The sequence below is a fragment of the Mus caroli genome, unplaced genomic scaffold, assembly GCF_978045245.1.
Source record: "Mus caroli unplaced genomic scaffold, Mus_caroli_1 scaffold_11, whole genome shotgun sequence".
NCBI classification, from domain to species: Eukaryota; Metazoa; Chordata; class Mammalia; order Rodentia; family Muridae; genus Mus; species Mus caroli.
This window is the reverse complement of record NW_028227266.1, coordinates 95,049,405-95,076,212: the sequence shown is the minus strand read 5'-3', so window position 1 is coordinate 95,076,212 and position 26,808 is coordinate 95,049,405. Positions and strand designations below refer to the sequence as shown.

The window sequence follows — 26,808 nt, the reverse complement described above, 5'->3', positions numbered from 1 at the left end:
GGTCAAAATGGGCTACAAAGTGAGATTTTTGTCTTTAAATAAATAAATAAATAAACAAATGAATTTAAAGTAATACAAAGGATGAACTAGCAAGAAGACTTAGCAAATAAAAGCACATACAGCTAGGTTTGACCCCCTGAGGAAAACAGTAGAACAGATTCTTACAAGTCCTAACTTCTATATTTTTTACCATGGTGTGTGTGTGTGTGTGTATGAAAGTGCACTGTAATCTCAGCAATCAGGCGTTCAAGGCCATTCTCAGCTACATGGGGAACTCAAACCAACCAACAAAATAAAAGCTATATAATGATTTTTCCAAAGAATTCTCCTGTCTTTCTACTAGGTGTTAGTCACTTATTGTAGGATCTCTTCAAATAATGAAGGAATAAGATTATTTTGTTATGCTTGCAGCAAATGTTTTTTCCAATTTGATAGTTTTTGCTGTGTGTTGTTTTTCCCTGAGACAGGATCCCATTTTGTAGTTTAGTCTTTCCTAAAACTAGATAGATAGCCCAGGCTGTCCTCCCAGCAACTCTCCTGCCTCACTCAGCCCCGTAAGTAATGGGATTACAAGGTGTGAGCCAGCAGGTCTGTCTTTTCCTTTCCTTTTTGAGGCCTGCCTTGCCTTGGTGCCCAGTAATTCTGTCTCAGCTTCCCATGCACTGGAATTACAGGATGAGCCACCATACTCAGGTTTTGTTTTATATTTAATTCTCCACATATTGCTTTGGAAGTAGTCAACTTTATAAACCTTTTCTCTTAAATTTTTTAGTATGAAAATGAAGGAGGTCAAAGTAATACTGATTACTTTTGTTCTCCAGTCCTAAGTACACATTATACGTGGGTCGACGGATGGAGACACAGACAGGGATAGGGGTGCAGGCACGCTCACACACAGTCACAGACTCCTTAACAGTTGCATTTCTGATTGCATGCTATTCTTACCAACCACTAGTACACTAAAAAGGTTTATTAAGAAGAATGAGGCACACGTCTAGTCCTCTCTTTAACATGGTAAAGTCACCCACCTCCAAACACTTGCCTTGCCCACCAGTCTGCTCTACTCCTTCTTCACTCCATTCTTTATACTTAGTTAAAACGATATTTTGTTCTTTTCTATTATCTTATTCAGTCTTAGAAATACTTAATTCTTAATTTTCCCATGTCTCTTCCATTCAGCCTAACTAATACTTATTTTGGTACATCATTTGCAGTCTGGCTCACCTCGTCCATTCTAACTGTCCTTCCCTATGAGTCTGGTTACACTATGCACTGCACAGGGAGTGGTGACATGAGTTCTCATTCAGAATGCATTTCAGGGATCCACTGGACACCTACTGAGCCAAAAGCTAAGTAGAAATTCATGTTTTTAAAAGTGCTTCATCTGATTGGGAAGAACTACTGTGTTTCACATTAAGAAAATAATAGTTTTCTACCACACTGAGTTTACTTTTATAAAAGAGAAGGTGCTTGCTTAGTAATTCGTGTCTACAATCCCTTTGTGCATGTTCTAGGGTCTCAATGCTCATCCCATCTCTAACCATTCTGTCACTGTCACTGACGCATGGCCAGATGGCAAGTAAGCTTTGTTCATAGGCCCCGTGAAGAGAAGGAACAGAAAGCAGCACGTTTTATCTCAGACAAACAGCCACTGAGTGGCTGCAGGAGATGGAGGTGGCTGGGTGTGACCACAGGATCAGAACTTATGGCTGTAAAAATGCTCAAAACTTAATTGGAAATTAATCTCACGAAGCTTATGAGTTCCTCTCAGATGGCATCCAGATTGTATAAACAAATAAATCGTTTTTAATTTACACTCAAGTTAAGAGATTTTCTATTTATAAAAATTTAGAATAATTAGAAATAGATCTTAAATTAAAAAGTTGGGATCTAAAAATTTTATAATTTTGAACATAAGTTCAAACAGAACAAAAATTATCCATGAATTGGGAGTCATAGGCAGTTCTTCTCCTTAGAAAATAAAAAAGGGATCACTGTGATCCGTAGTGTCCTAAGTAGGTCACTCAGACCTCTGAGGGCTATTTGTGTCCTCACTGACAAGAAGATCTACACTACAGGAAGGTCATTGAAACTTCCTATAGCAACAGTTCTTTACATACATACATACACACACACATACACACACATACATTGCAGGTGTGCTATAAGCATGGAGATCAGAAGACAACTTGTAGTTGTTTCTCTCCTTCCACCACATGGGTTCTAGAAAGCAAAACTCATCAGGCTGGGCTGGGTGGCAAACACCTTTACCCACAGAGCCTTTCTGCCAGTCCTGTATTTTTAGAAGACTACAAAAAGCAAGAAATCTTATTGTTATGTATCAACATCAACAAAATTTATTGTGTACTAAAAACTTATTCATACCTAGGCCTTGTGAAAGGCCTGCAATCCTAGCTACTAGAGACTCTGAGTCCAAAGGATTGAAGTTTCCAGGTCTGCCTAAGCACTTACTGAGGTCCTTCCTTAAAAGGTAAGAGGCCAGCAAGATGCTTTGATGGACTGAAATACCTGCCAACCTGATTTTGATCCCTGGGAAACACATTTTTCTCTGACCTCCACACATGTGCATAGTATGCTTATGTACATACAGAAACATACAAGACAAATATTGTTTGAGACAAGGTCTCTCTATTATGTAGTCCTAGAACTTCGTATGGAGACCAGGCTAGCCTTGAACTCAACAGAGATCCACCTGCTATGCCTACCAAGTGCTGGGATTAAAGGTGTGCACCACCACATCCAGCTCAAACAAACAAACAAAACAAAACTTTTTTGTAAGTGAAAAAGGATATATCTCAATGGTCAGAGTGCTAGAGTAGATATACAAGGCTATAGATTCATTTTAACATATTAAGGGGGAGAGAACCCACATCTGTATTAAGTGATATTCTCGGTAGGCTGTCACATTTCCATAATCTATCTGGAACCCTAGTAGTTAGAAGGCTGAGGCAGGATCATGTATTTGAGGCCAGCCTTGAGGATATAGCAAGTTCCAGGCCAAACTCAGTTGCATACTTTCATTACAAATTCTGTCTCTGAGGCTGGAGAGATGGCTCAGTGGTTAAGAGCACTGACTGCCTTTTCAGAGATTCTTAGTTCAATTCCTACCACCCACAACCACCTAAAACGGGATCTAATGCCCTCTTCTGGTGTGTAGACAAAGCACCCATATATATAAAATCTTTTTGAAAGTTCTGTCTCTCTCATCTTTCCCTGAAGATTTATACACACTTAATGGTTGATAGTAGAACAAGAATTTTTTTTCCAGTGATACAGCCACTTTGTAAGGTGCACATGTTTCCTGTAAACAAACTCTCATTTATGTTTCTGTAGACAACCCTAAGGAAACCAACTGGGTCATGCAGACAAACTGAGGAGGGTGTGTAGGAGGCAGGTAAGTAGGGAAGATGAAAGCGATTAGAATTCGCAATGGAGATACAAAGGCAAGTTGGGGGCGAGAGATAATTATGATCAAGGTATATTATGTACATGTGTAAAAATGTTATAATGAAATCCATTATGTATAATGTATATGTACATTATGTATAATATACACTAGTAAAACATTAAGAACAAAGGCTCTCGGGCTGGAGAATGGCTCAGCGGTTAAGAGCACTGACTGCTCTTCTGAATGTCCTTAGTTCAATTCCCAGCAACCACATGGTGGCTCACAACCATCTGTACAGGATCAGATGTTCTCTTCTGGTGTGTCTGAAGACAGTGACAGTGGACTTGAATACATTTAAAAAAAAATTTTTTTTAGCTGGGCGATGGTGGCGCACACCTTTAATCCCAGCACTCGGGAGGCAGAGGCAGGCAGATTTCTGAATTTGAGGCCAGCCTGGTCTACAAAGTAAGTTCCAGGACAGACAGGGCTACACAGAGAAACCCTGTCTTGAAAAACAAGAAGAAAACAAAATAAAACAAAACAAAATTAATTTTTAAAAAAAAGAAAAAAAGTGCCCCTCTTACTAGCACACAGAAAGTACTGCAAGTCCGTGGGTTTTGTAGCATCAAAAATCTGCCTGATTTTTGGCACAAGTGAGTAATTTACCAAAACCAAAGTACTGTGTTGTTAGATTCCATGTTTAGAGCTGTCACCTAAAAATTCACTTGAAAATCTGTTGGTAGAAAACAGTGTTACTATACAATAAGCTCCTGGGTCCTCACCAGCCTGGCTGCAAATATCTGTAATCCCAGCACTTGGAAACCAATGCAGAAGGGTTATAGGAATTTTAAAGGCCAGCATGGGCTATGTAACATGATTATGTATACACAAACACACAGACACACACACACACAGACACACACACACACACACACAGTGTCCTTGGATACATTAAAAAAAAAAAAAAGCTACCTGAAATATAGTATCCATGTATTCCTAAACAATAATGTAAAAGGTTTATTTGAATAAGAAACATAAACAGCATGAAAAATTTCCCTCTTACCCCTACCCCAACAATGAGGAATTCATAGGCAGTCATCAATTATTCCAAGTTGTATATGCCTATGTAAGATAGTGAGAATAACTACATCAATTATCTCCGAGGATACTGTTTCTGACTTCAGAAATAATCAATAGGTAGACATGGCTTCTCTGAGATAGTAGTTTTATGATGAAGAGTTCACAATGAGGACATCTTATTCCTAAAGTCTCCCATCACCACATGCTTTGAACAGTATACTAACTGTGGGGGAGCCTATTGGAAATTAAGGGATGATGACATATGCCTATACCCCAATCCTAGTACTCTGGAGGCTGAAACAGGAGGACGGTGGCCAGCCTGAACTCTTTGTTCGTTTGTTGGGGGGGCGGAGAGGGGGTGCTGGCAAGGCTATTAATTGAGACCTTGCCTCAAAAAAGTAAAGTTTTCTATTTATAAGCTGAATGTAGTAGAGCTCAATTATTACCCCAGCATCTGGGAGATGAACATATAAGGATCAGAAGTTCAAGGCCATCTTCAACTATATAGTAAGTCTGAGGCCATTCTAGACTACTAGATATATAGAGATGGAAAGAGAATATGAATGAATATGAATTAAGGAATATATGTGTATAAAGAAATTATTTTGGCGCTACATAGTGAGTCAGCCTGGGTTATAGAAGAAGACCTTGACTCAATAAGCAAACTGATGTACAGTGCTTGTTTAACAAGCATGAAATCCTGGGTTCCACATCTGGACCACATAAAACTGAGAGTAGTGGCCTGTAATCTCAACCCTAAGAAGGAAGCAGTTAGCATTAGATGTTTAAGGTTGTATTTAACTATATAGTTTGTGGCCAGCCTCAACTATAAAAGAGCCTGTCCTATAAGTAAATGAAAGGATATAACTCTATAGTGTAATAGAAACTGTTTTTTATATAGGGTATATGTAGATATACCCTGTATATATATACAATTATATAGATATAGGGTATATAGAGATATAGATGTAGAGATAGATATATGGGGATATATATATATATATATACATACACATATACATATATACGTGTGTGTGTGTAAATACATATATATCCTGTATATTATAAATATAATAAAAATAAATGTAGGCCAACAAGATGGCTCAGCATGCAAAAACATTTGCCACACAAGCCTAACAAGTTGAGTTCAGTCCCCGGAACACACATGAAGGTAGAAAAAGAGAACGTGTCCACAAGGTTCTCTGTACATCATATATATGGTGTCATGTATACATATTATACATGCACACACATTATATGTAGAACACACAATGCCTGTATAATTTACTCCTACAGAGATAGCAGGTGTTCATCTTAAGATAATTCAGCTGATTTGCTTTCTACTACCTATTTGGTAGTACCTATTTCCAATGATTGCTGTACTGCTGCTGCTGCTGCTTTCCTACTGTAGGACGTGGCATCCTGTCTGCACTACAAAATCGACACTGATACCTGCAGTAGAGGGGTTCAAGGTTGTACTTACATACACAGTTTGAGGCCAGTCTCAACTTCAAAAGAGCCTATCTTATAAGTAAATTAAAAAGTATTTAAGTATAGTTAAATATACTTAATGTATACTTTACTTAAAATATACTTTACTCAAATATAAGTACATGAAAAATGCTATTACAGTTATATGTTCTACATGAGGCCAAGCACTTTTTTTAAAGGTTATTTGTTCCACTGAAATTTATATTCTTTGATCAAGATTGCTGTTGTTATTCCCTTAAAGAGTATGTAAATCAATCTTAGAATTTTATCTTAATTAGAGCAATCAGTCGATAAACTTCAAAGCCTCTAAAGTCTGTCATCCTTATTTGAAGAATACCTTCAAGGAAACCTACAGATCCTAGCTAAAAACAAGAAAAATTTTAAATATTTTCCTTTAATGTTAAAGTTATTTCCAGTCTTCTTAGGCCAATTAAATATTTAGAAACTACATAATATTTGACCAATGTATAAAATTCAAAGTGTAGCTAAAGATTTTTTGGCAACTAAATATTACTACTAATGTTACAGAGTAAGATTTGGAAAATAATAAATGTTTAACATAAAAGATCTGGTGCTGGCGCTGGAGAGGTGGCTTAGCGGTTAGATGCACTACTGCTCTTCCAGAATTCAGGGGATCTGATGCCCCCTTCTGGTCTCCATGAGTGCCAGGAACGCCAAGTGGTGAACAGAAATGTATTTGGGCAAAACACCTACACATGTATATTTTTTTTAAAAGATCTGGTGCTTTAGCACCAGTTTTCAAAAGTCAACTTTGCCTGGTGTCGTGGCACATATTTTAATCCCAACACTCAGGAAGCAGAGGCAGGTGAATCTCTGTGAGTTCAAGGCCAGCCTGGCCTATACAGTAAGTTTCAGAACAACCAGGGTTATATAGAAACCCTGTCTCAAAAAATTAAAATCCAAATTAAAATTAAAAACTAAAATCCAATCCAAAATTAAACAAATAAACAAAAAGGCTAACTTTAAGAAAAATATAAAGAGGCCCAAGATATGCATAGCCCAGTGGGTACAGTGTTTTTTCCTCAAGGCTGATGATCTGAGTTCAATCTCAGGGTCCAGGAGCCAATAAAGTTGGGGGAAGAGAGCTGACTCCACACATATGCTATGGCAGTCATGGCCCATCCCATTAATAATTGTAAAAAAAAATTTTAAAGAATTATTTATTTAATGTATATGAGTACACTGTAGCTGTCTTCAGACACACCAGAAGAGGGCATCAGATCTCATTATAGTCACCATGTGGTTGCTGGGGATTGAACCCAGGACCTCTGGAGGAGCAGTCAGTGCTCTTAACTGCTGAGCCATCTCTCCAGCCCAATATAAATTTTAAGAAAAGTATAAAGGCCAAGCGGATACAGCTCAAGGGTAGCATTCATGTCTAGGTTCAGTCACTAAATACTTCCAAGGCTAAAAGACCCCCATAAAGTTAGATGGGAGTGGTGGCATATTTCTATTATCTTAGCTCTCTGGGTACGGAAGCAGGAGGACCTACAGTTCTAGGCCAGGCCCAGCATGGTGGCTTACACCTTTAAAACTAGCAGGTCTTTAAAACCAGCATGAGGGAGACAGAGGGAGGTAGAGCTGAGTTCCAAGCCAGTCAGAGCTACATAGTGCAACCTTGTACCTGCCTCCACCCCCACCCCCACCCCCACCCCCACCTCCAAAGTTCTAACAGACTGAGCTACATATAAGACCATATAGCTCCCCCACCCCTGGCCCAAAAAGAGTAGCTTTAATATGTATAAGTGAAAATTATATAAGAACACAGAATTCCCCTTTGTGTTACTTGTTTATACTTTATTCATAATGAATCTGATAAATTACTTTTTAAAAATATACGACTGCTTTCATTATGTTCATATTATCTTCCTTCCTGCTCTTTCCAGCAAATAAACATCATCCTTTTTTCCATGAGCAACCAACCTAAGCTTATGATTTTTTTCAGACAAACTGCATCATATCACTTCAATTATCCAAACATGTCTCCCATATTTTTCATCCAGAGAGTCTTTGGTGTAGGTCTCATGTTTCCTGTAGAAATGGCCTATCAACATGCACAACTGGGGTTCTCTACTCCATTCGAAGTCTTTTTGCAATTACAAACTTCTGCAACTAAGCATTTGCTATATATTTTATTTGACTTTTGGTTTTAAGAGTTAAATCTAATATAATGTTCTATTTCCTATAACTTAAGCGCACTAAAACTTTCTCCTGTTTTCATTAAACAACTTTTAAGGTTTCCTTTTAAAAAACTCTTTAACAAAAACGTATACTCATTTTTGTTATGTTGATTCTCAAATCCTGACTATAAAGGATGAATTTTAAATAAATGATAAATGGCTGTTTTATTTATTCACCATTTAGGTCGGATTTATGACCCCCCCCCCTCATTTCAGCTACTGTTGAATTTTGAATGAAACAACTTCAATTGTAACAGAAGAAACATCTGTTGCTTCTTTTTCCTCATCAGAGCTTTCCTAACTGAAAGAAAGGCTCTCTGCCTCTCGCCAACTCCCCCTCCCTCCCCACACTGAGTTCCTTAGACTTCTTTACTTAAAATATTGTCATAGCCATTAAAATTTTACAGCTAAAAAATTATTTATTTCCTTATTAAAGCAAAAAGAATAATGTTTAAAAAAAACAAGATATGTGCTTCACAGAATATAAATTGTAACCATAATATAGACTTCAAGGATATACTTGAAATGATCAGCTCAATCAAGCTGTTACACATTCGTGGCTCACTAAGAATTGTTTAGGAATAGGATTTTCTTCACAGTATCCAGATTCTGTATAGCTTCTTGCATGCTATATTTTCTTTGCCAATCCAAAGCTAACATAATGGCAGTCACCACCCCAAGAGGCAGACACCAAATGGTGCCACCCCCTCTCCCACGGCGCCTCATAATAAACCGTCAAGCAGTGGAATGCACCGGCTCCTTTATGAGCAAACAATGCCGGAGCTTCATTAGAATACAGCTGACATTTTCAAAGCACAAATACTTTGAAGAAAATTGTACTAGGGGAAAAAAGGAACGAAATAACTACAAAGGCTGAATTTTTTTCGTCTGTCAGGTTGATTTCTAAAGATTCTGAGGAAGCATACTTTATTGCTGACAATTTGAAAGTTTTCATAAATGGGAAAATATTTAATAAGAGGAAACCTTATTTTATTTACTGGAAAAAAAATGAAAGTAAAAACTACCACTAGAATTGCTTCCACGAGGAATAACTATGGAGTACCTCTAAAATGACTGATGCCTTCAACTGCTTCTTTAACTTCTAAATAGAAAAAACTGAATCCCAGAATTATCTGCATTGTAATTAATTTATATAAATAGCTGAGGATAAACTAGGATAACTACCCCTCCCCCCATCTTCCCCCCATGCTCTGTAGTTTTTCTATCTGTAACCAGCAAGGACGTCTTGAAATCAGCATGTTCTTGGCTACTTTTCTATTTAGCCTGGCAGCAGCTTAACAAATAAAAACACAGTAAAAACTCACGAGGCTGTGAGAAACAAACTGGTCTCTCTTACCTGGTCTAAGGAAGCATGCCTCTCACTGCAGTACCAACAACACTCTACAGTCTTTGTTACCATTCACTGGAAACTTGAGACTGTGTCAGACGTAAGCAATCGAGCTCAGACAAGCTCAACTTAAAAAATACTCAATAAAACTAAAAGATGCTCAAGAAAAGCGGTCAAGATGTGTGCTGCTGCCCAAGAAAGAAAGGCACATCCCAAAACCTCACAACACAGGTGCTAAGAAAGGAGCTTTGCTCTATGGAACCTGGCTTTCTTACTAAATTACAAAGGCTGTTTAAAATTTAAAAAAAAAAAAAAAAGCTTAAAGGTAAAAAATGATAAAATGCCTAAATCCAAGCTATCATTTTTCTAAATGCCATTTGAATTTTAAGTAGTTTAAAAATAAAATTAACTTACTCACAAGACCTGCATAATTCGAATTGTACATGTCCGACTATCTGCTGGCTCCAAGGCTCCAGTCACAAAGCAGAAGACCTTACCGCATTTTGAAAGCAGGGCAAATGCACCATGAATTTCCCAGTAAAAGGGGAGGAGAAACTCCTGAAAAACTGCTCAGAGCTTTCTGTACTTGTAGAAACTGCCCAGCCCTTGTGGGAGGGAAGAGTCCTGGTCCTGCCCCCTGAGATAGGCCATGCTTCAACGCCAAAGTGAATGACAGGCTGGTTTCTGATATCAACAAAGAGCAGCTTAGCTGTGCTGTTTGCCCTCCCACTTTCCCACAGTTAAGTCTTAAACTTTTTGGGTTGGTCTTTTACATCTAGGGTTAAGTACCTTTCTCCATTTTCTCAGGAGAGCAACAATTATGGTGACCTCTTTTTTAAATGATTAATTAAAGTTACATACCTAATCATCTTACTCAATTTTCCAACACAGGAAATTTAACAAAAGATGACCTTTTAAAGTTCATTTCCAAGTCTACTCTTTGCAATGTCAGATAACTATAGATTAGCTACCAATATTAATACACTTTTACTGCAATAATATTACAAATAAGGCAATGAAAATAAAATTTCCAACTGCCAAGATGTAAAAAAAAAAAACATATTAAAGCAGGTATCTGTGAGTATGTAAATCTAAAACAAGCAATTTCATCAACATGTATTTACTGAATATTGATCATTAAGGCAAGTGCTATTTTAGAGCCTGGGTATACAGTAGTAGTGAAAACATTCAAAAGTCAAACTAAAATTCCTGTCTCCACTGACTTACTGGCATGTCATGTTTCTGCTGCCAGTGAGTTCCACAATCCAACATGACTAAGGTGTCTGTCTGTCTGTCTCTTATCACATATGCATCACCTACACTGGAAAAATTCCCCTCTGAAAAGGTTTCCTTGCTTCCTTGCTTGCTTCTCTCTACCCAGAGCTGGTTCAAATAATATTAAAGTTCAAATATAATTGACCTTGTATATTGCTTGGGACAGGCTCCTTTGTAGCCCAGGCTGCACTACAACATGCAGAAATCCTATTACAGCCTCCTAAGTGTTGCAGTGAAAGGACTGAGCCACCAAATAAATTTTTGAATGTATTTCTTGACAACAAGGCAAGACTTTTGTGCTTTGCTTTTTTTAGTACTGTATCCTCAGCATCTTAGACACTACCTGTCTGACATTCCAATCAATACTGACTGAAAGAGACTAGATAATTCTTCTTATTCGAACTTGTCTTTTGCTAACACATAATACACTAAAATACAGACGTGTGCCAACAATGATATGATACAGGGTATGAATTAACTTGTCTTGTAAACATGTTTTAAAAAATTGAAACTACACCCTATAGAACTCTGAATCTTTTCATTCTTGTATCTTAAAGTCCAACAGTGAGGGTTTTACTGTACTTGGGCAATCTATTAACATTCAATGGGCTGGGGCCAGGCTGACTCAGTGATAGATAGGAGCATTTGCTGCACTTTCTAAGGACCAAGTTTGGTTCCCAAGTTCAGTTTCCAGCATGCATATTGGGCAGCTCACAACTGCACGTAACTCCATCTCCAGGAGAGCTGACACCCTCCTTCTGGCCTCCATGGAAACATACACATACAAATAAATAATTTTTTAAAAGTTCACTGATGGGGCCAGGGAGATGGCTTAGTAGTTAAGAACACTGGCTACTCTTCTAGAAAACATGGATTCAAGTCCCAGCACCCACATGGCAGCTCACAACTGTCTTTAACTCCAGTTCCAGGAGATACGGTGCCCTTACAGAGATACATGCAGGCAAAAACACCAATGCACATTAAAAAGATTCATTTAAAAAACTTGGCAAGCAATCGCGGTGCAAGCCTTTAATCCTAACACTCAGGAGGAAGAAGCAGAAGGATCACCAAGTTCAAGGCCAACCTGGTCTACCCAGTGAGTTCCAGGACAGCCAGGGCTACCCAGAATAATAACCCTGTCTCAAAAAGCAACAGATTAATTAATTAATTCAGTTAACTAAGTATATGGCTAGTCAGATTTCAAATGTTTTTGAACAAAAGATAAAAATTTATAGAATCCATATACATGTGTGTGCACACACACATGCACACACGCATATATATTGAACCTTTAAAAGCATTAAAGAATCCTCTTCAATGATTTCTTCTTAATCTTTTATATATAAACTCTATTTGAGGTTAGAGAACTGGCACGATTAAGGTTCTGACTGCTCTTCCAGAGGACCCAGATTTGGTTTCCAGCATCCAAATGGTGGCTCACAACTATCTCTATCTAACTCTAGTTCCATGGAATATGATGCCCTCTTCTGGTTTCTGTGGGTGGGCACTGTATATACATGGTACCCAGACATATATGCAGCCAAAAAAAGTTTAAATCTACTCATGTATCATTATTCCAGCTACTGACTAGAGAACACCAGATGGAACTAAACATTCTCTCTTCTAGGTGTGTATATTGATTTTTTTGAATTTGTTATGTATACTAGTAACATGACTAACTATTCACATTTAATGACAGACTTGTGATTTTATAGGTAAAAATGATACTCACAGATTGCTAGTTGGCCACATTAAGAGTGGCAATTAGTAAGCTTGAGCTTGTGCTTGCTCACTTACTAAATAAAATGTCTAATCTTAACCAGTGTAAGACCAAACCAAAGGATCCATGAAACTACTTGCTTGAATAAATATTTCTTTATTGATTTCTTTTCTGAGACAGGGTTTCTCTGTGTAGCTTTGGCTGTTCTAGAACTTGCTCTGTACACCAGGCTGGCCTGAAACTCAGAGATCCACTTGTCTCTTCCTTCCAAGTGCTAGGATTAAAGGCATGCACCACTACCCAGCTAATACTGACTTCAATGTCACAGAGTAAACAGATTTACCTATGTCCTATTTTTAGTGAGGGCATCTTCCAAGGTTCTACCCTTGATGTTTGCTAGAGTCTAGATCTACACATCTATACATTCCCTCAAAGGCACAAAGTTAAAAGCTTTGGTACTAGCTGGGCATAGTAGCACATGTTCACTTGGGAGGCAGAGGTAGGTGGATCTCTGTGAGTCTGAGGCCAGTCTGGTCTACACAGTGAGTTCCAGGATAGCCAAGGATACATAAAGAGACCTTGTCTATAATAATAATAATAAAAGTAACTATTCTTATTATTATTATTATTTATTATTTATTATTGTGTTTATAAAAGGATAAAGAGAGAGGGGATATGTTTGGTGAATGTGTAGTCAGGTATGGGGGAAGGTGGTGCCTTGGCGGGCCCATGCTGAGGCATCCCTTCCCCCTGAGGGACCAGCCACATAAGAGTATAAAATAGAGTTTATTCAGGGCATGGGGAGGGGAGTTGAGAGGGTAGTAGAGAGAGAGAGAGAGAGATCAAAGAAGAGGAGTAGAGAAGTGAAGCCGGCCATGAGCAGGTGGGGGGGGGGGGGGGGGCAAGAGGACAGAGTGGGAACAAGAAGGCAAGAGCAAGAGAGAGAAGAGGAGGCAAGCATCCCCTTTTATAGTGAGTCAGGCACACTTGGCTGTTGCCAGGTAACTGTGGGGCGGAGCTTAGACAAAATGCTAACAACAACAATAATAATAGCAACAAGAACAACCACCACCACCACCACCACAACAATCCTGGTCAGCCAGTAATGCTGTTGGGAGGCACCTGCAAGTTTTAGATAAGGGCCTAACCAGACACACCTTTAAATGGGTTTTGGAAATACCAAACCCTGAAGGTTGGGTTCCCAACTGTGAGGTGAATGAGCTTCTGCGGTGCCGGGTGCCGCACTGCACCACTACTGGTTTCTCAGTTATAAACTAAAACCTTCAGTGATGAACCAAAACAAACTCCTCTTCTCTTTGAAGTACTTCAGATGTGTGTCATAGCAATGAGGTGGGGACACAACACTGTTTTCCTAAATATGTGTACTCCTCTTCTGCAGGGCATCTATCACTTCCACACAGATGACTACTGAAATCTTTAATGATCTCCTGGGCTTTTCCATTCTTCTCTAAACTTTAATTCACAGCTGTTTATTGGTCAGCACTGTATATCTCAAAATATCCACTTAACTCTCTCAGTATTTCACTTCTCCTTGTCCATCTCAAATCAGCACATCCTTTTATTCTTTTAACCTTGTTAAAGCATCAACATTCAGCAAAGAAGGTAGATTCTCTTAGCTAGACATGGTAGTAAACACTGTAATCTAAGCAGCACTGGCGAGGCGAGGCAGGACAACTGGGAGTTCAAGGTCACCCTAGGCTACATTATGTGTTTGAGGCCAAGCTGGGCTGCATAAAATCCTATCTCAAAACAAAGCAACACAAAGAAGAAAGAGATTCTTTCCTTATATATGAACATGGCAGTTCATACCTGTAATCCTAACACTCAGGAGGCTGAGGAGGGCAGGCTGCAGGAGTCCAAGGCTATGAAGTAAGTTCCAAATCAACCTGAATATTTGAATAGGTTAAAGTTTAAACTGAAGATTCACTTTCTCTGAGGCTGAAGAGATGGCTTAGGGGTTTGAAAGCACTGACTGTCCTTGTAGAGAACTTGGGTTTGTTTCCCAGTCACCACATGGCAGGACACAGCTATCTGTACTTCACTTCCAGGGGACCTAATGACTCTTCAGACCTCTGTGGGCCCTTGCATTCACAAGGTGTATGTACACGCCTTTAGGCATACACGCATATGCATATCAATACATTTTATTAAACTTCACTTTTTTGTGTCGGGTGTTTGTGGTACTTTGAATATGCTTGGCCACGGAAAGTGAGGCTTTATTAAGGGAGGTGTAGCCTTATTAGAGGAAGTATGTCTGTCACTGTAGGGGTGGGCTTTAAACTTAAGCTACACCCAGTGTGGAAAGAGCCTCCTCCTGGCAGCATTCTGACCAAAATATAGAACTCTTGGCTCCTCCAGTATCATGTCTGCCTGCACAAAATGTCCACTTATCTCTCTCAGTAGTTCACTTCTCGTTGTCCATCTCAAATCAGCACATCCTTTTATTCTTTCCACCATGCTTTCCACCGTGATGATAAGGGGCTGAACTGTAAACCAGCCCTAATTAAATGTTTTCCTTTTTAAGAGATGCCTTGGTCATGGTGTCTCTTCCCAGCAATGGAAATCCTAACTAAGACTGTGTTCAAAATGTAGCTACCAGTGTATTAAAGGATAGTGCAAATCTATAGAACATTTCCCTCACTGCAGAAAGTTCTGTTAAACACTTTTACTATATAAACAGTAAACTATTTAAAGTTAGTTGTCCAAATTTTCCTTAAGCTGGCCCCAATCTACCTTTTTATTCTAATATTTTACTTATTCAATGCTCTGCTTTGCCTGCATGTATATTTGCATGCTGTGCGCATGTTTTCAGCAGAGGCTAATAGAAGATGTCCTATGCTCTGGAGTAACACATGCCACATGGGTGCTGGGAACTGAACCCCAGGTCTTCTGGAAGAGCAGTCAGTACTTTTAATCATTGAGACGTTTCCCCGACCCCATAAATTTTAATTGTATCCTCTACAAAATCCCTATGCATGTTTTAGTCCCACTTGATTTAGTGGGGGTCCAAGCACTTCATAGATGAAGGTCTGTGCAAGGAACATGGGAGACTGATCCATGGAGGAAGAAGAAGAAGCCAAAAACACTCTAAGTACAGAAAACGTTTACTAAAGCATCCACAAGTTAGGAGAAGATTTTAACCTGTGAAAATACCCTAGAAAAAGAATATACGGGCTGGAGAGATGGCTCAGTGGTTAAGAGCACCAACTGCTCTTCCGAAGGTCCTGAGTTCAATTCCCAGCAACCACATGGTGGCTCAAAACCATCTGCAATGGGATTCTGTGCCTTCTTCGGGTGTGTCTAAAGACAGTGACAGTGTACTCACATATGTTAAATAAATCAATCTTTAAAAAGAAGAAGGAGGAGGAGGAGGAGGAGGAGGAGAACTAGAAAGTAATGAAGGAAAACACCTGATGTTACCCTCTGGATTCAATATGTAAACATATGGAACAGGCAAATATACATACTACAAACAAGCACACAGTTCAGTTAAAATAATTAAAAAGAAATAATACCAACACAATTAACATTTCCTGTGAAGATGGCCTACATAAAGACAATATTCCTTTAATATATGAATATTTTCAAATAAGAAGAGTTAAAATAGTTTTGGACCATACTTAAGACCTAACTATATAATATGACCTTACCCTTTTTCTTAATCAGAAATTCTGAGCCGGGCGTGGTGGCACACGCCTTTAATCCCAGCACTCCAGAGGCAGAGGCAGGCGGATTTCTGAGTTCGGGGCCAGCCTGGTCTACAGAGTGAGTTCCAGGACAGCCAAGGCTATACAGAGAAACCCTGTCTTAGAAAAAAAAAGAAAGAAAGAAATTCTGGGAACTCACAAACAAAATTATCAACTTTCATTTATACTCACAAGCATGTCTAACTATTTAACTGCAACACTATGATGTTATCTTCAAAGTTCACACTCAAGAAATGCACAAGTGAGTGGTAAGAAGGACACATGTTCCACTATGTTCATAGCAGCCTTATTTATAATAGTCAGAAGCTGGAAAGAACCCAGATGCCCCTCAACAGAGGAATGGACACAGAAAATGTGGTACATTTACACAATGGAATACTACTCAGCTATTAAAAACAATGAATTTATGAAATTCCTAGGCAAATGGATGGACCTGGAGGGTATCATCCTGAGTGAGGTAACCCAATCACAAAAGAACTCACATGATATGTACTCACGGATAAGGGGATATTAGCCCAGAAACTTAGAATACCCAAGATATAAGATACAATTTGCAAAACACATGAAACTCAAGAAGAATGAAGACCAAAGTGTGGACACTTTGCCCCTTCTTAGAATTGGGAACAAAACACCCATGGAAGGAGTTACAGAGACAAAGTTTGGAGCTGAGACGAAAGGATGGACCATCTAGAGACTGCCACACCCAGGGATCCATCCCATAATCAGCTTCCAAATGCTGACACCATTGCATACGCCAGCAAGATTTTGCTGAAAGGACCCTGATATAGCTGTCTCTTGTGAGGCTATGTCGGTGCCTGGCAAACACAGAAGTGGATGCTCACAGTCAGCTATTGGATGGAACACAGGGCCCCCAATGGAGGAACTAGAGAAAGTACACAAGGAGCTAAAGGGGTCTGGAACCCTATAGGTGGAATAACAATATGAACTAACCAGTACCCCCAGAGTTCGTGTCTCTAGCTGCATATGTAGCAGAAGATGGCCTAGTCGGCCATCACTGGGAAGAGAGGCCCCTTGGTCTTGCAAACTTTATATGCCTTAGTACAGGGAAACGCCAGGGCCAAGAAGTGGGAGTGGGTGGGTAGGGGAGTGGGTGGGGGAGGGTATGGGGGACTTTTAGGATAGCATTTGAAATGTAAATGAAGAAAATACCTAATAAAAAAATTAAATTAAAAAAAAAAGAAATGCACAAGTGAATTACAAAAACCAACAACAAACCCTCATAATGTTAAACATGGTATGGTGGTACATGCATGTAATTCTAGTACTGGAGGTAGAAGCATGAGGATTGGAAGTTCAAGGTCATCTTCAGGTACTCAGTGAGTTCCAGGTGAGCTTGGGAAAGCTAGGACTCAAAACCAAACCAAACCAAATCAAAATCTCATCATGTTTTAGGTATGTTTTCCTTGTGTTGAGGCAGATTCACAGTGATCCTCAGCTGTAGGCAGGACATGCCTGCTACACTAAATCATCTTTACTTCTTGCACAATACTCTGACCAATGGTCTTTATATAATGCATGTCAGAAATCACTCTATCAACTCATTTAAGTTCCTCGGCAATATTTCAATGTTTCAAACTTTTGAAGCCACCAAAATGGTATAGAGACCTCTATACAGACCTTTAGGGAAAATTTGCCTTTGAAAAGCCCACACCACACCTGTATGTGTCTTAAGTTTCCCCTAAGCACCTTTCTTTTACTTTTCTTTGGGTGCACGTGTGTGTGTATATGTGCGTGCATGCACATATGATGTTAAAATCTCTTCTTAGACTTCACCTCTGCTTCATACAGACTCACTCAGAAATTTTTCTGTGATGCACAGTCATGAATGCCCACTTTACCTGAGTGAAGATCTTGGAAAAGAACTCTTTAGGCTGAGCTGTTGAGCCTACACCGCCTCCCCCCACCCCCCCCACCCCCCCCCCCGCAATGGCAGAGACATAGACAAGAGCAAAGGGTCATATAGAAGCAATGATGCCAAAGACAATCAAGGTTCACTCTCATAAGGACAGACTTCAGGAGAGTATATTATATTGCCTTTTGAGGGAAGAAGCACTTCAAATGATCTAGGACCTTCATTAGTTTCGAAGTCTTAAAGGTCTGCTTAAGATTAAGGTTTCAACAAATGAACTTTTTTCTGAAGATTTATTTTGTGTGCATGGTTGTTTTGCCTGAATATGTATCTGTGCACCATGTATATATAGTACCCATGGAAAACAGAATAAGGGCTGGTGAGTTGGCTCAGTGCTCTTCTGAAGGTTCTAAGTTCAAATCCCAGCAACCACATGGTAGCTCATAACCATCTGTAATGAGATCTGACACCCTCTTCTGAAGACAGCTACAGTGCACTTACATATAATAATAAATAAATCTTAAAAAAAGAAAAAAGAAAACAGAATAAGACAGACATCAGATCCCCTGAAATTAAAGTTACAGTTATTAGTCAACCCTGGTTTGAAAACAGGAAAAACAGCTAAGCCATCTCACCAGGGCTCCCTTCATAACTTTTTCTTTTTCTTTTTTTTTTTTTTTTTTTGGTTTTTCGAGACAGGGTTTCTCTGTGTAGCCCTGGCTGTCCTGGAACTCACTATGTAGACCAGGCTGGCCTTGACTCAGAAATCCGCCTGCCTCTGCCTCTGGAGTGCTGGGATTAAAGGCGTGCGCCACCACGCCTGGCTAGACTTTTAAATTTTGGGGTGTGCATGCGCACATGCGTGTGTGTGTGTGTGTGTGTGTGTGTGTGTGTGTGCGCGCACACGCATTCTCTCACATGCTCTCACAACATGTACCAACCACTGCATGTATCTGGGGTTCCAGAGGACAAGCTTCAGAACTCTCCTTCCACTGTGGATTTCACGTCTAAGCTGTTATTAGGCCCTTGCAGTAAGCATTTTACCCACTGAGGCATCCATCGCACAGGCCCCTAAAAGATGAACCTTTGAAGAACAACAAAATCCATTTGCTTTAACACTACAGCGAAAAGCTTTCTGAGTTTATATTGTATAGGACTTTGCTTTAGTTTAGATGGGATTGTGTCCCCAAAATGATCATGTGCTGAAGGATGGTTACCAGTACAGCACTGGAAAGAAATAACAGTATCTAAGGGATGAAAACTTTCAGGGTTGGTTTATAGGCTCAAATCTCATCAACGCTGGCCTCAAAGAATGGTTAGGTCTTAATTCTTGTGTGAACAGACCATTATAAAAAGATGACACTTCATCTTCCCAACTCCCTTCCTTCTTATCTTGCCCTGAGTTCATATTCTCCCTCCCCCACCTCCCTCTCTGCCTCTCTTCTTCCCCCTTCTCTTACATGTCATTTTACCATCTGGTATACTATGATTGCAGACTTACCAAAAGGCCAGAGTTGATTTTACAATTGTGGCCTCCATAACTGTGACCTAAATACACCTCTTAATTTTATTAAGTATTTAGGTATCTTGTTATAGCCACATGAAATGAACTGAAAAAAATGCACACCATTCCTACTGATTGTCTTCTCTGCTACTTCCAACTAGTCGTCTCTTTACATATGGATATACACTATGTGTATAGAGAACTATGGTCACTAATGTAATTAGAGAGACAAGCAGGAGAAAGAAATGAGCTACAGAAAAGACTTTACAACACAAGGAGCAACTAGCTACAAGCAGCTAAACAGAAAGAGCCCACTTCCTTAAATTTGCACGTACACCTTGTCCTTGATATTCTGTCTCAGAATCTTTAGTTTGGTTCATGAAACTTTCTTCGGGAGCCTGATCTGTTTGTTTGTTTGTTTGTTTGTTTGAGACAGTATCTTTTTGTGTAGTCCTGGCTGTTCTGCAACTTGCTATGTAGACCAGGCTTGCCTTGAACTCACAGAGATCCACCTGCCTCTGCTGCCCTGCCCTGCAATCTGTCTGTTTAAGACAGGGTCTCACTCTGTAACCAGCCTTGAGGTGATGCCCTTGCCTTATCCTCCCAAGCGCTAGCATTACAGGCAGCAGTCACTACGCTTGGTAGACTGGTGCTTTCTTCCTTTTCCTTTACAACTCCCCCGCCTCACTGCCCCAGCACTGTCATACGATAAAGTGTAGTATTCTCATTATATAATACTGAAATCATTAGATATTCACATGCAAAAATAGAAAATTTACCCCTCATCTCATTCCATATACAAGATGAGTCAAAACTTTACTAGATTTAAATTTAAGAGTTATAATTATAAAACTTCTAAATAAAAAGGTAGGAGAAAGTTTTAGTAAAATAAGCCCATATTTTCTTTTGTTTCAAGACACAATTTGGCTATGCATCCCAGAATATCCTAAAATTGACTGTGTAGCCTAGGCTGGTCTTAAACTCTAGGTCTTCCTACTTCTGCCTCTAATTACAAGCATGTAATACATGCTTAACTTTAAAGCATACTTTTAGTTGGTAAATTTTACATTAATATGTAAAAATAACTGCTCTTCAAGAATGTAGTTAACAGGATAGGAGAAAATGTTTGTTACACTCATATGATAAAGACTCATATCCAGAATTAAACAGTAAGATAAACAACCCAATACAAAATTAAGGGAGGAGGTTGAGGCTGTAGTTCAGCTAGTAAGAGTGCCTTACTTGCATGCACAAAGCTTTACTTTTGATCACCATAAACTGTATATGGTGTCACCTGCCTGTATTTCCATCACTCTAGAAGTGGAAGCAGAAGAATTAAAAGTTCAAGGTCAGTCTGGCGTGGTAGCACACGCCTTTAATCCCAGCAGAGGCAGGCAGATTTCTGAGTTCGAGGCCAGCCTGGTCTACTAAGTGAGTTCCAGGACAGCCAGGGCTGCACAGAGAAACCCTGTCTCGAAAAACCAAAAAAAAAAAAAAAAAGTTCAAGGTCATCCTTAGCAACGTAGTAAGTTCAAGACCAGCCTAGGATGTATGAGGCCCTATTTCAAAGAGAAAGGGATGGGGTAAAGAAAGACTCAAGCCGGGCGTGGTGGCGCACGCCTTTAATCCCAGCACTCGGGAGGCAGAGGCAGGCGGATTTCTGAGTTCGAGGCCAGCCTGGTCTACAAAGTGAGTTCCAGGACAGCCAGAGCTATAAGGAGAAACCCTGTCTCGAAAAAAAAAAAAAAAAAAAAAAAAAAAAAAAAAAAAAAGAAAGACTCAAAAAGTAAGCCAATGGCAGATGGCCTGAGTTAAATCACTGGAACCCACGAGGTGGAAGGAGAAAACTAACTCCTGAAAGTTGCTCTGTGTTTTACATGCCTTTGGTGTGCCTACTTCCAAATAAATGTACATCATTCCAAATACATACTTCTGAAATGTGTTTATGTGTAGGAGTACTTTACTTACGTGTGTCTGTGTACCATGTGTGTACTCAGTGCCTATGGAGACTAAGAAGAAAGTGTCAGATCCCCTGTAAGTAGAGTTACAGATGGTTGTTAGCTGCCACACAGCCATGTCCTCCGCAAGAGCAGCCCAGGCTCTGAACTACTAAAACAATCTTTCTAGCACTGGTCCTCAAACCAAGAAAAAGTAAGTAAAGCTAAGTAAATCTTGAGACAGCAAATTCACTTTAACAGAATAAAGAAAGCAAACAAAATCAATCCCTGACCATTCAAAGGACAGCAGAAAGGACACTAAAAACATTGCTAATTGGGATATCAACTTAAATACTTTGGGAAGCATGCTTTCTGATTTCTTAAAAAGTTAAACACATACTTACCGTATGACCCAGCAATTCCACTTGTAGGTATTTATTTACCTTTGGAAAATGAAAACGTGTGTCAACACATAAACGTTTATTTGAAGCTCACAGCAGTCTCACTCATAACAACCACAGTTGGAAATACGACCAGTGTTCAACAACTCGTGAGTGGATATGCAAGTTGGGCACATTGTCAAACAGAAAGATACTAGCACAAAACTTGCTGAAGTTCAGCAAGGGCAGCACCTCCCTGGAATCCCAGCACTGGATCAGGAGTTCAAGGCCATCCTCGGTTACAAAGTCCAGACTACACTATAAGAGGCCCTGTCTTGAAAGAAAAGAAAAGGACAAAAGACAGGCACAAGCCTTTCATTTCAGTACTCAGAAGGCAGAGGCTGGTGTATTTCTATAATTCCTGGGGAGGGGCAGCCAGTCGGTCACTTTACTGTGGGCCAAGCAATAACAAGCTACATTGCCAAAGTTATTTAAAGGGCTATAGAAATGGCTCAGCAGTTAAGAGCACTTATTGCTCTTGTGGAGGAGCCAGGTTCAATTCTCACATGCTCAAGGTAGCTTACAGCTATCTGCAATTCCAGTTTCAAGACATCAGACACCTTCTGACCTCCTTGGGTACCATGCAAGCATATGTACACATACATACATGCAGGCAAGACACACAGAATAAATAAATCTAAAAACAAGCAAACAAAAGGACTCTAGTATTTATGCCTCTAGAATATGTGGTTAAAAACTAGACCATTACATAATTCTACCCACCCCAATATAAGCCATGAAAGCAGTTAACAGAGGTCTTTTCTTCTTCTTCTTTTTTAAAATCTTTTTTTTAAAGATTTATTTATTTATTATATGTAAGTACACTGTAGCTGTCTTCAGACACTCCAGAAGAGGGAGTCAGATCTTGTTACAGATGGTTGTGAGCCACCATGTGGTTGCTGAGATTTGAACTCCGGACCTTCAGAAGGACAGTCGGGTGCTCTTACCCACTGAGCCATCTCATCAGCCCTTTTAAATCTTTTAAATTGGAAACTGCTTGGATCTTCTTTTCTTTCTCTTATTCTTTGGTATATGTGTTTGTTTTGCTTTTTGAGATGGAGGTCTAACTCTGTAACCCAAGTTGACTTTGGATACCTGATCCTCCTGCCTCACACTTTCAAGTGTAAAAATTACTAGCAGCTGCTACTATGTCAGACTCTCGATTTTCACTTCCAAAAGTGAATTCTCAATTATTCTATTATTTAGTTATGTAACATGACAGACCTATCATTGTAATTTCAATATACTTTATCTTGAAGATAAACAGAAAATATAAGTGAGGAAATTAGTAGATCACATCCTTTAGGAAAAGACTACAGTGAATAGGTCCATAAATAAGACTACTTGTAGAATAGTTTGCAAGAGTCTACGTTCAGATCATTGAGATATTTTAAAATCTCCTGAAACCAAATACAGACTCAAGGACTAAGCCAGATCCATTCACTAGGCTCACTAAAATACAACCTCCACCAAGCCTCGCCCAGTAAGGAAGAGGCCAAACTCACCCTAACATGACCTTATCTTCAGAAGTCTGCCAAGGAACTGTTGTAGAAATCGCAACCATATGCTATTTCCCTATTCCTCAAAGTAGTACAAAATAAAGCAGAAACTCTGGGCTTGATTTGTCAAATAAAGAAAAGAATATGGTTCTGGGCATAACATGATTGTAATCCCAGAACCTGGGAAGTGGAGGCAGGAGACTCCTCAAGGACACTGTTGGCTATACAGAAACTCAAGGCCAGTCCAGGCTATGTGAGACCATGCTCACTCTAGCGCTCTCTCTTGCTTGCACTCTCTGTCACCCTCTCTCCCTCCCTCCCTCCCTCCCTCCCTTTCTCCCTCCCTCTTGCTCTCTCCCATGCACACACACAGGAATAGATCAGCATCTGCTGAACTGACCATGGAACTCTATCTATGTAACCCACCACATCATCACATTTGTTACGACTTTGATCACTGCTGGGCATGGTAGTGCAAACCTCTAATCCCAGAGTGCGTAGGATGCAGAGGCAGTCCAAATTCAGAGTTGGAGGACAGTCTGGCATACATTATGAGTCTCAGGATAGCCAAGGTTAGAGAATTATCAGTAATACTTTTAAGTAGCATTCAATGATTCTCCCACAATCATCTCTTAAGATAATAAAGGATTAAAAACACAACAACAATAAAGGTTTTACTCAACAATACCCCAAATGCAGAATTAGAAATTTCTTTTATAACTGTTGGGTATTGTTTTGTTATGCTGAGATAGAGTCTCAGTCTGAAGCCCAGGCTGACATTGAACTTATGGCAGTTCTCTTTTGCCTTAATCTCCCAAGTGCAAGGATCACAGGCCCCAGACACCACCCAGGTAACTAAATGGTCTTACCTAAGAAATTCAAATTTGGTATGAAATATAAAAACCTATCCAATTAACTTACCATATTAATAAGCTAAAAATATCCTATCACACAATCATTGCCAGCCTAGCCAAATCAATGACTTTCAGGTTTAATGAGAGATCCTATCTTCAAACCTAAGAAGGATAAGAGCAATTGATAGACCTAACCAGTGAAATTAGGAAAGAAAACAACGGAAATGCAGAAATAAGACTGTCTTTAATCCCGGGTGGCATGGCAATATAGGTTACAGAAGAGCTACTAGAACAAATAATGGCTTTCCCAGGGTGGCAGGCTATATGATCACTTCTATGCTTTCAATTAACTACAGTCAAGAAGTCAACTGTGGTGCAAAAGTATCTCAAACCCAGAAGGAGGTAATATGTCCGATCTTGAACTCTCCCCCTGTGTGTCTGTGCTGCAGATGCTGTCCACTCACCACAGGGAGCATATAACGAGCCTCAGTGTTGCCCTAACTGTACAACTAACTTTTGACCTTCCAACTCTAGAAATACTTGCCTCAAAACAAAAAGGTCAGACACACTTCTCACTAAGTACATTAACATTTTGTTTTAAAAGTAAGTGCTTGAGACACCTCACTTCTCAAAAGTTTAATGATTTGATAAGAACTATGAGTAGGTTACAGTAAACAAGCTTTTACAGTTCAACATTTACTAACTGTAGACTCTTAATGTGAAAGAGGAAGCCGGACCCTGCCCTCAAGGAGCTCTCAGTCTGGTAGGAGAACCGTACTGAATGGCAATCATATGAGAAGGCAGTGACAAGTGTGCACAGGGTCCAAAGATAGCACACACAGTGCATGAGACAAGGAGGGGCTGAGCCAGATTTCAGGAGTGCATACAAGTTTGGCCAGTGGTTAAAGTACCTACAGGTAGATAACATAAATTCTTTCAATGTTCCTACTTTGAGAAAGATTCTATAAGATAACTTTTGAATCATTGTCTTCTAGAACAGTGATGAATGCAATAATGAATAAGATAAAACTCTCTAACCTCTTAACTTGCAATTAAGTGATGAAGACCAGTGATTCCATTAAAATGCAGCCTGGTTACAGTGAAGGGCACTTGAGGTAGAAGGGGGAGGACCATGAGTTGAAAAGTCAGCCTGAGCTACACAGCAAGACCTCATCTCAAAATAAGTATGTAGACAGACATATGTGTGCTTTATACCATCTGTACTAGATAGTTTTACGTTAAGTTACCATGATTTAAAGTCGTCTGAGAGAAGGGAACCTCAACTAGGAAAAATGTCTCCATAAGAACAGGCCGTAGGCAAGCCTCTAGGGCACTTCTCTTAATTAGTCATTAAAGAGGGAGGACCCAGCCCATCGTGAGTGGTTCCATCCCTGGGCTGGTGGGCAGGTCGAGCCAGCCAAGAGGAACAAGTCAATAAGCAGTACTCTGCCATGACCTCTGCATCAGCTCCTGCCTCCTGATTCCTGCCGTTTGAGTTCCTGTCCTGATTTCCTTCAGTGAAGAAGGAAAAGTGTAAGCCAAACCAACCCTTTCCCAGCCAAGCTACTTTGACCATGGAATTTCATCATAGCAACAGTAACGTGAACTAAGGCAAACTGGTGCCAGCATAATGGAATGCTGAGGTGGTAACCTGACCATGTTTTGAAAAGGACTGTGCAAGGAGTTTAGAAATCTGAGCTAGAAAATCCATTGAGTGTTGAGAGCTCTGTGGAGCTTGGGAGACAATGTTGAGAGCAATGCAGATGATCAAGGCCTGGCTTGTGAAGGGTCAGAGGAAAACAAAGACTCCACCAGGCCATTTGTGTGAAGACTCTGGGTTATCTGATCAGCTGGAGCTGAACAACCAGCCATGTTTAACAGGAGCCCAGAACCACTACAATAAACCCCCCCCCTTTTTTTTTACTAGGACAATTGATGCTGGTCATCTGGAGCTAACAATTACCAGTGATTAAGAAGAGACCAGCATCACTGAGGTGAAACCTGCTTAGTGTTCCCTAAAATTCATCACACTGTAAGACGTGTTCCGAGGTGGCCAAGGTTGTGCCTTGCAATAGCAGTCAAACTTGATAGTCTAATAGTCACCCAGGTGGCACTGGTTTTGAAGTCATGAAGGAGTCTTGGAGAGCAGGTGAGGCTTGGAACTGTGAGAGGCCAGAAGAGGCCATTGGTGAAGGTTCCGCCTCAGTGGTAGTTGAAGGCCAAGGATTGAACAGGGGTGGGGGGGCATGGGTGGGCATGCCGAGAAGCTAAGGGTCAGCACCACAAAGAGAGCCTTGGAGAGGCTATTGATGAAAGTGCAGAACAGCTGCAGTGAAAGATCCCAGAATTTTGAAGATGCCGGTACCACGGGAGGACCACAGGTGTGAAGTGGAGTCGGCCCAAGCTTAGAAAACAAGTTCTGTAGGCTGCCGAGGGTGGAGCTGAAAAAGTG

General features: G+C 39.9%; 1 protein-coding gene across 12 annotated transcripts in view; it reads right to left on the bottom strand.

Annotated features, from left to right (window-relative positions):
* Positions 1-26,808, bottom strand: part of Tfdp2 (transcription factor Dp-2) — a 119,597-nt gene that overhangs the window by 44,572 nt on the left and 48,217 nt on the right. Inside the window, exon 5 of one of the 12 annotated variants that reach the window (XM_085827919.1) lies at positions 21,968-22,006. The exons of 8 other annotated variants lie outside the window; for them this stretch is intronic. Coding sequence is in view for 1 of the 4 variants with exons in the window: in XM_029481295.2 (XP_029337155.1) it covers positions 9,944-9,974 (31 nt within the window). In the remaining 3 variants the exon portion in view is untranslated. Of the gene's footprint in view, positions 1-9,538; positions 9,610-9,943; positions 10,087-21,967; positions 22,007-26,808 lie in introns of those variants that run through there. 3 more of the 12 variants (XM_029481295.2, XM_085827923.1, XM_029481299.2) reach the window with 3 other exon arrangements.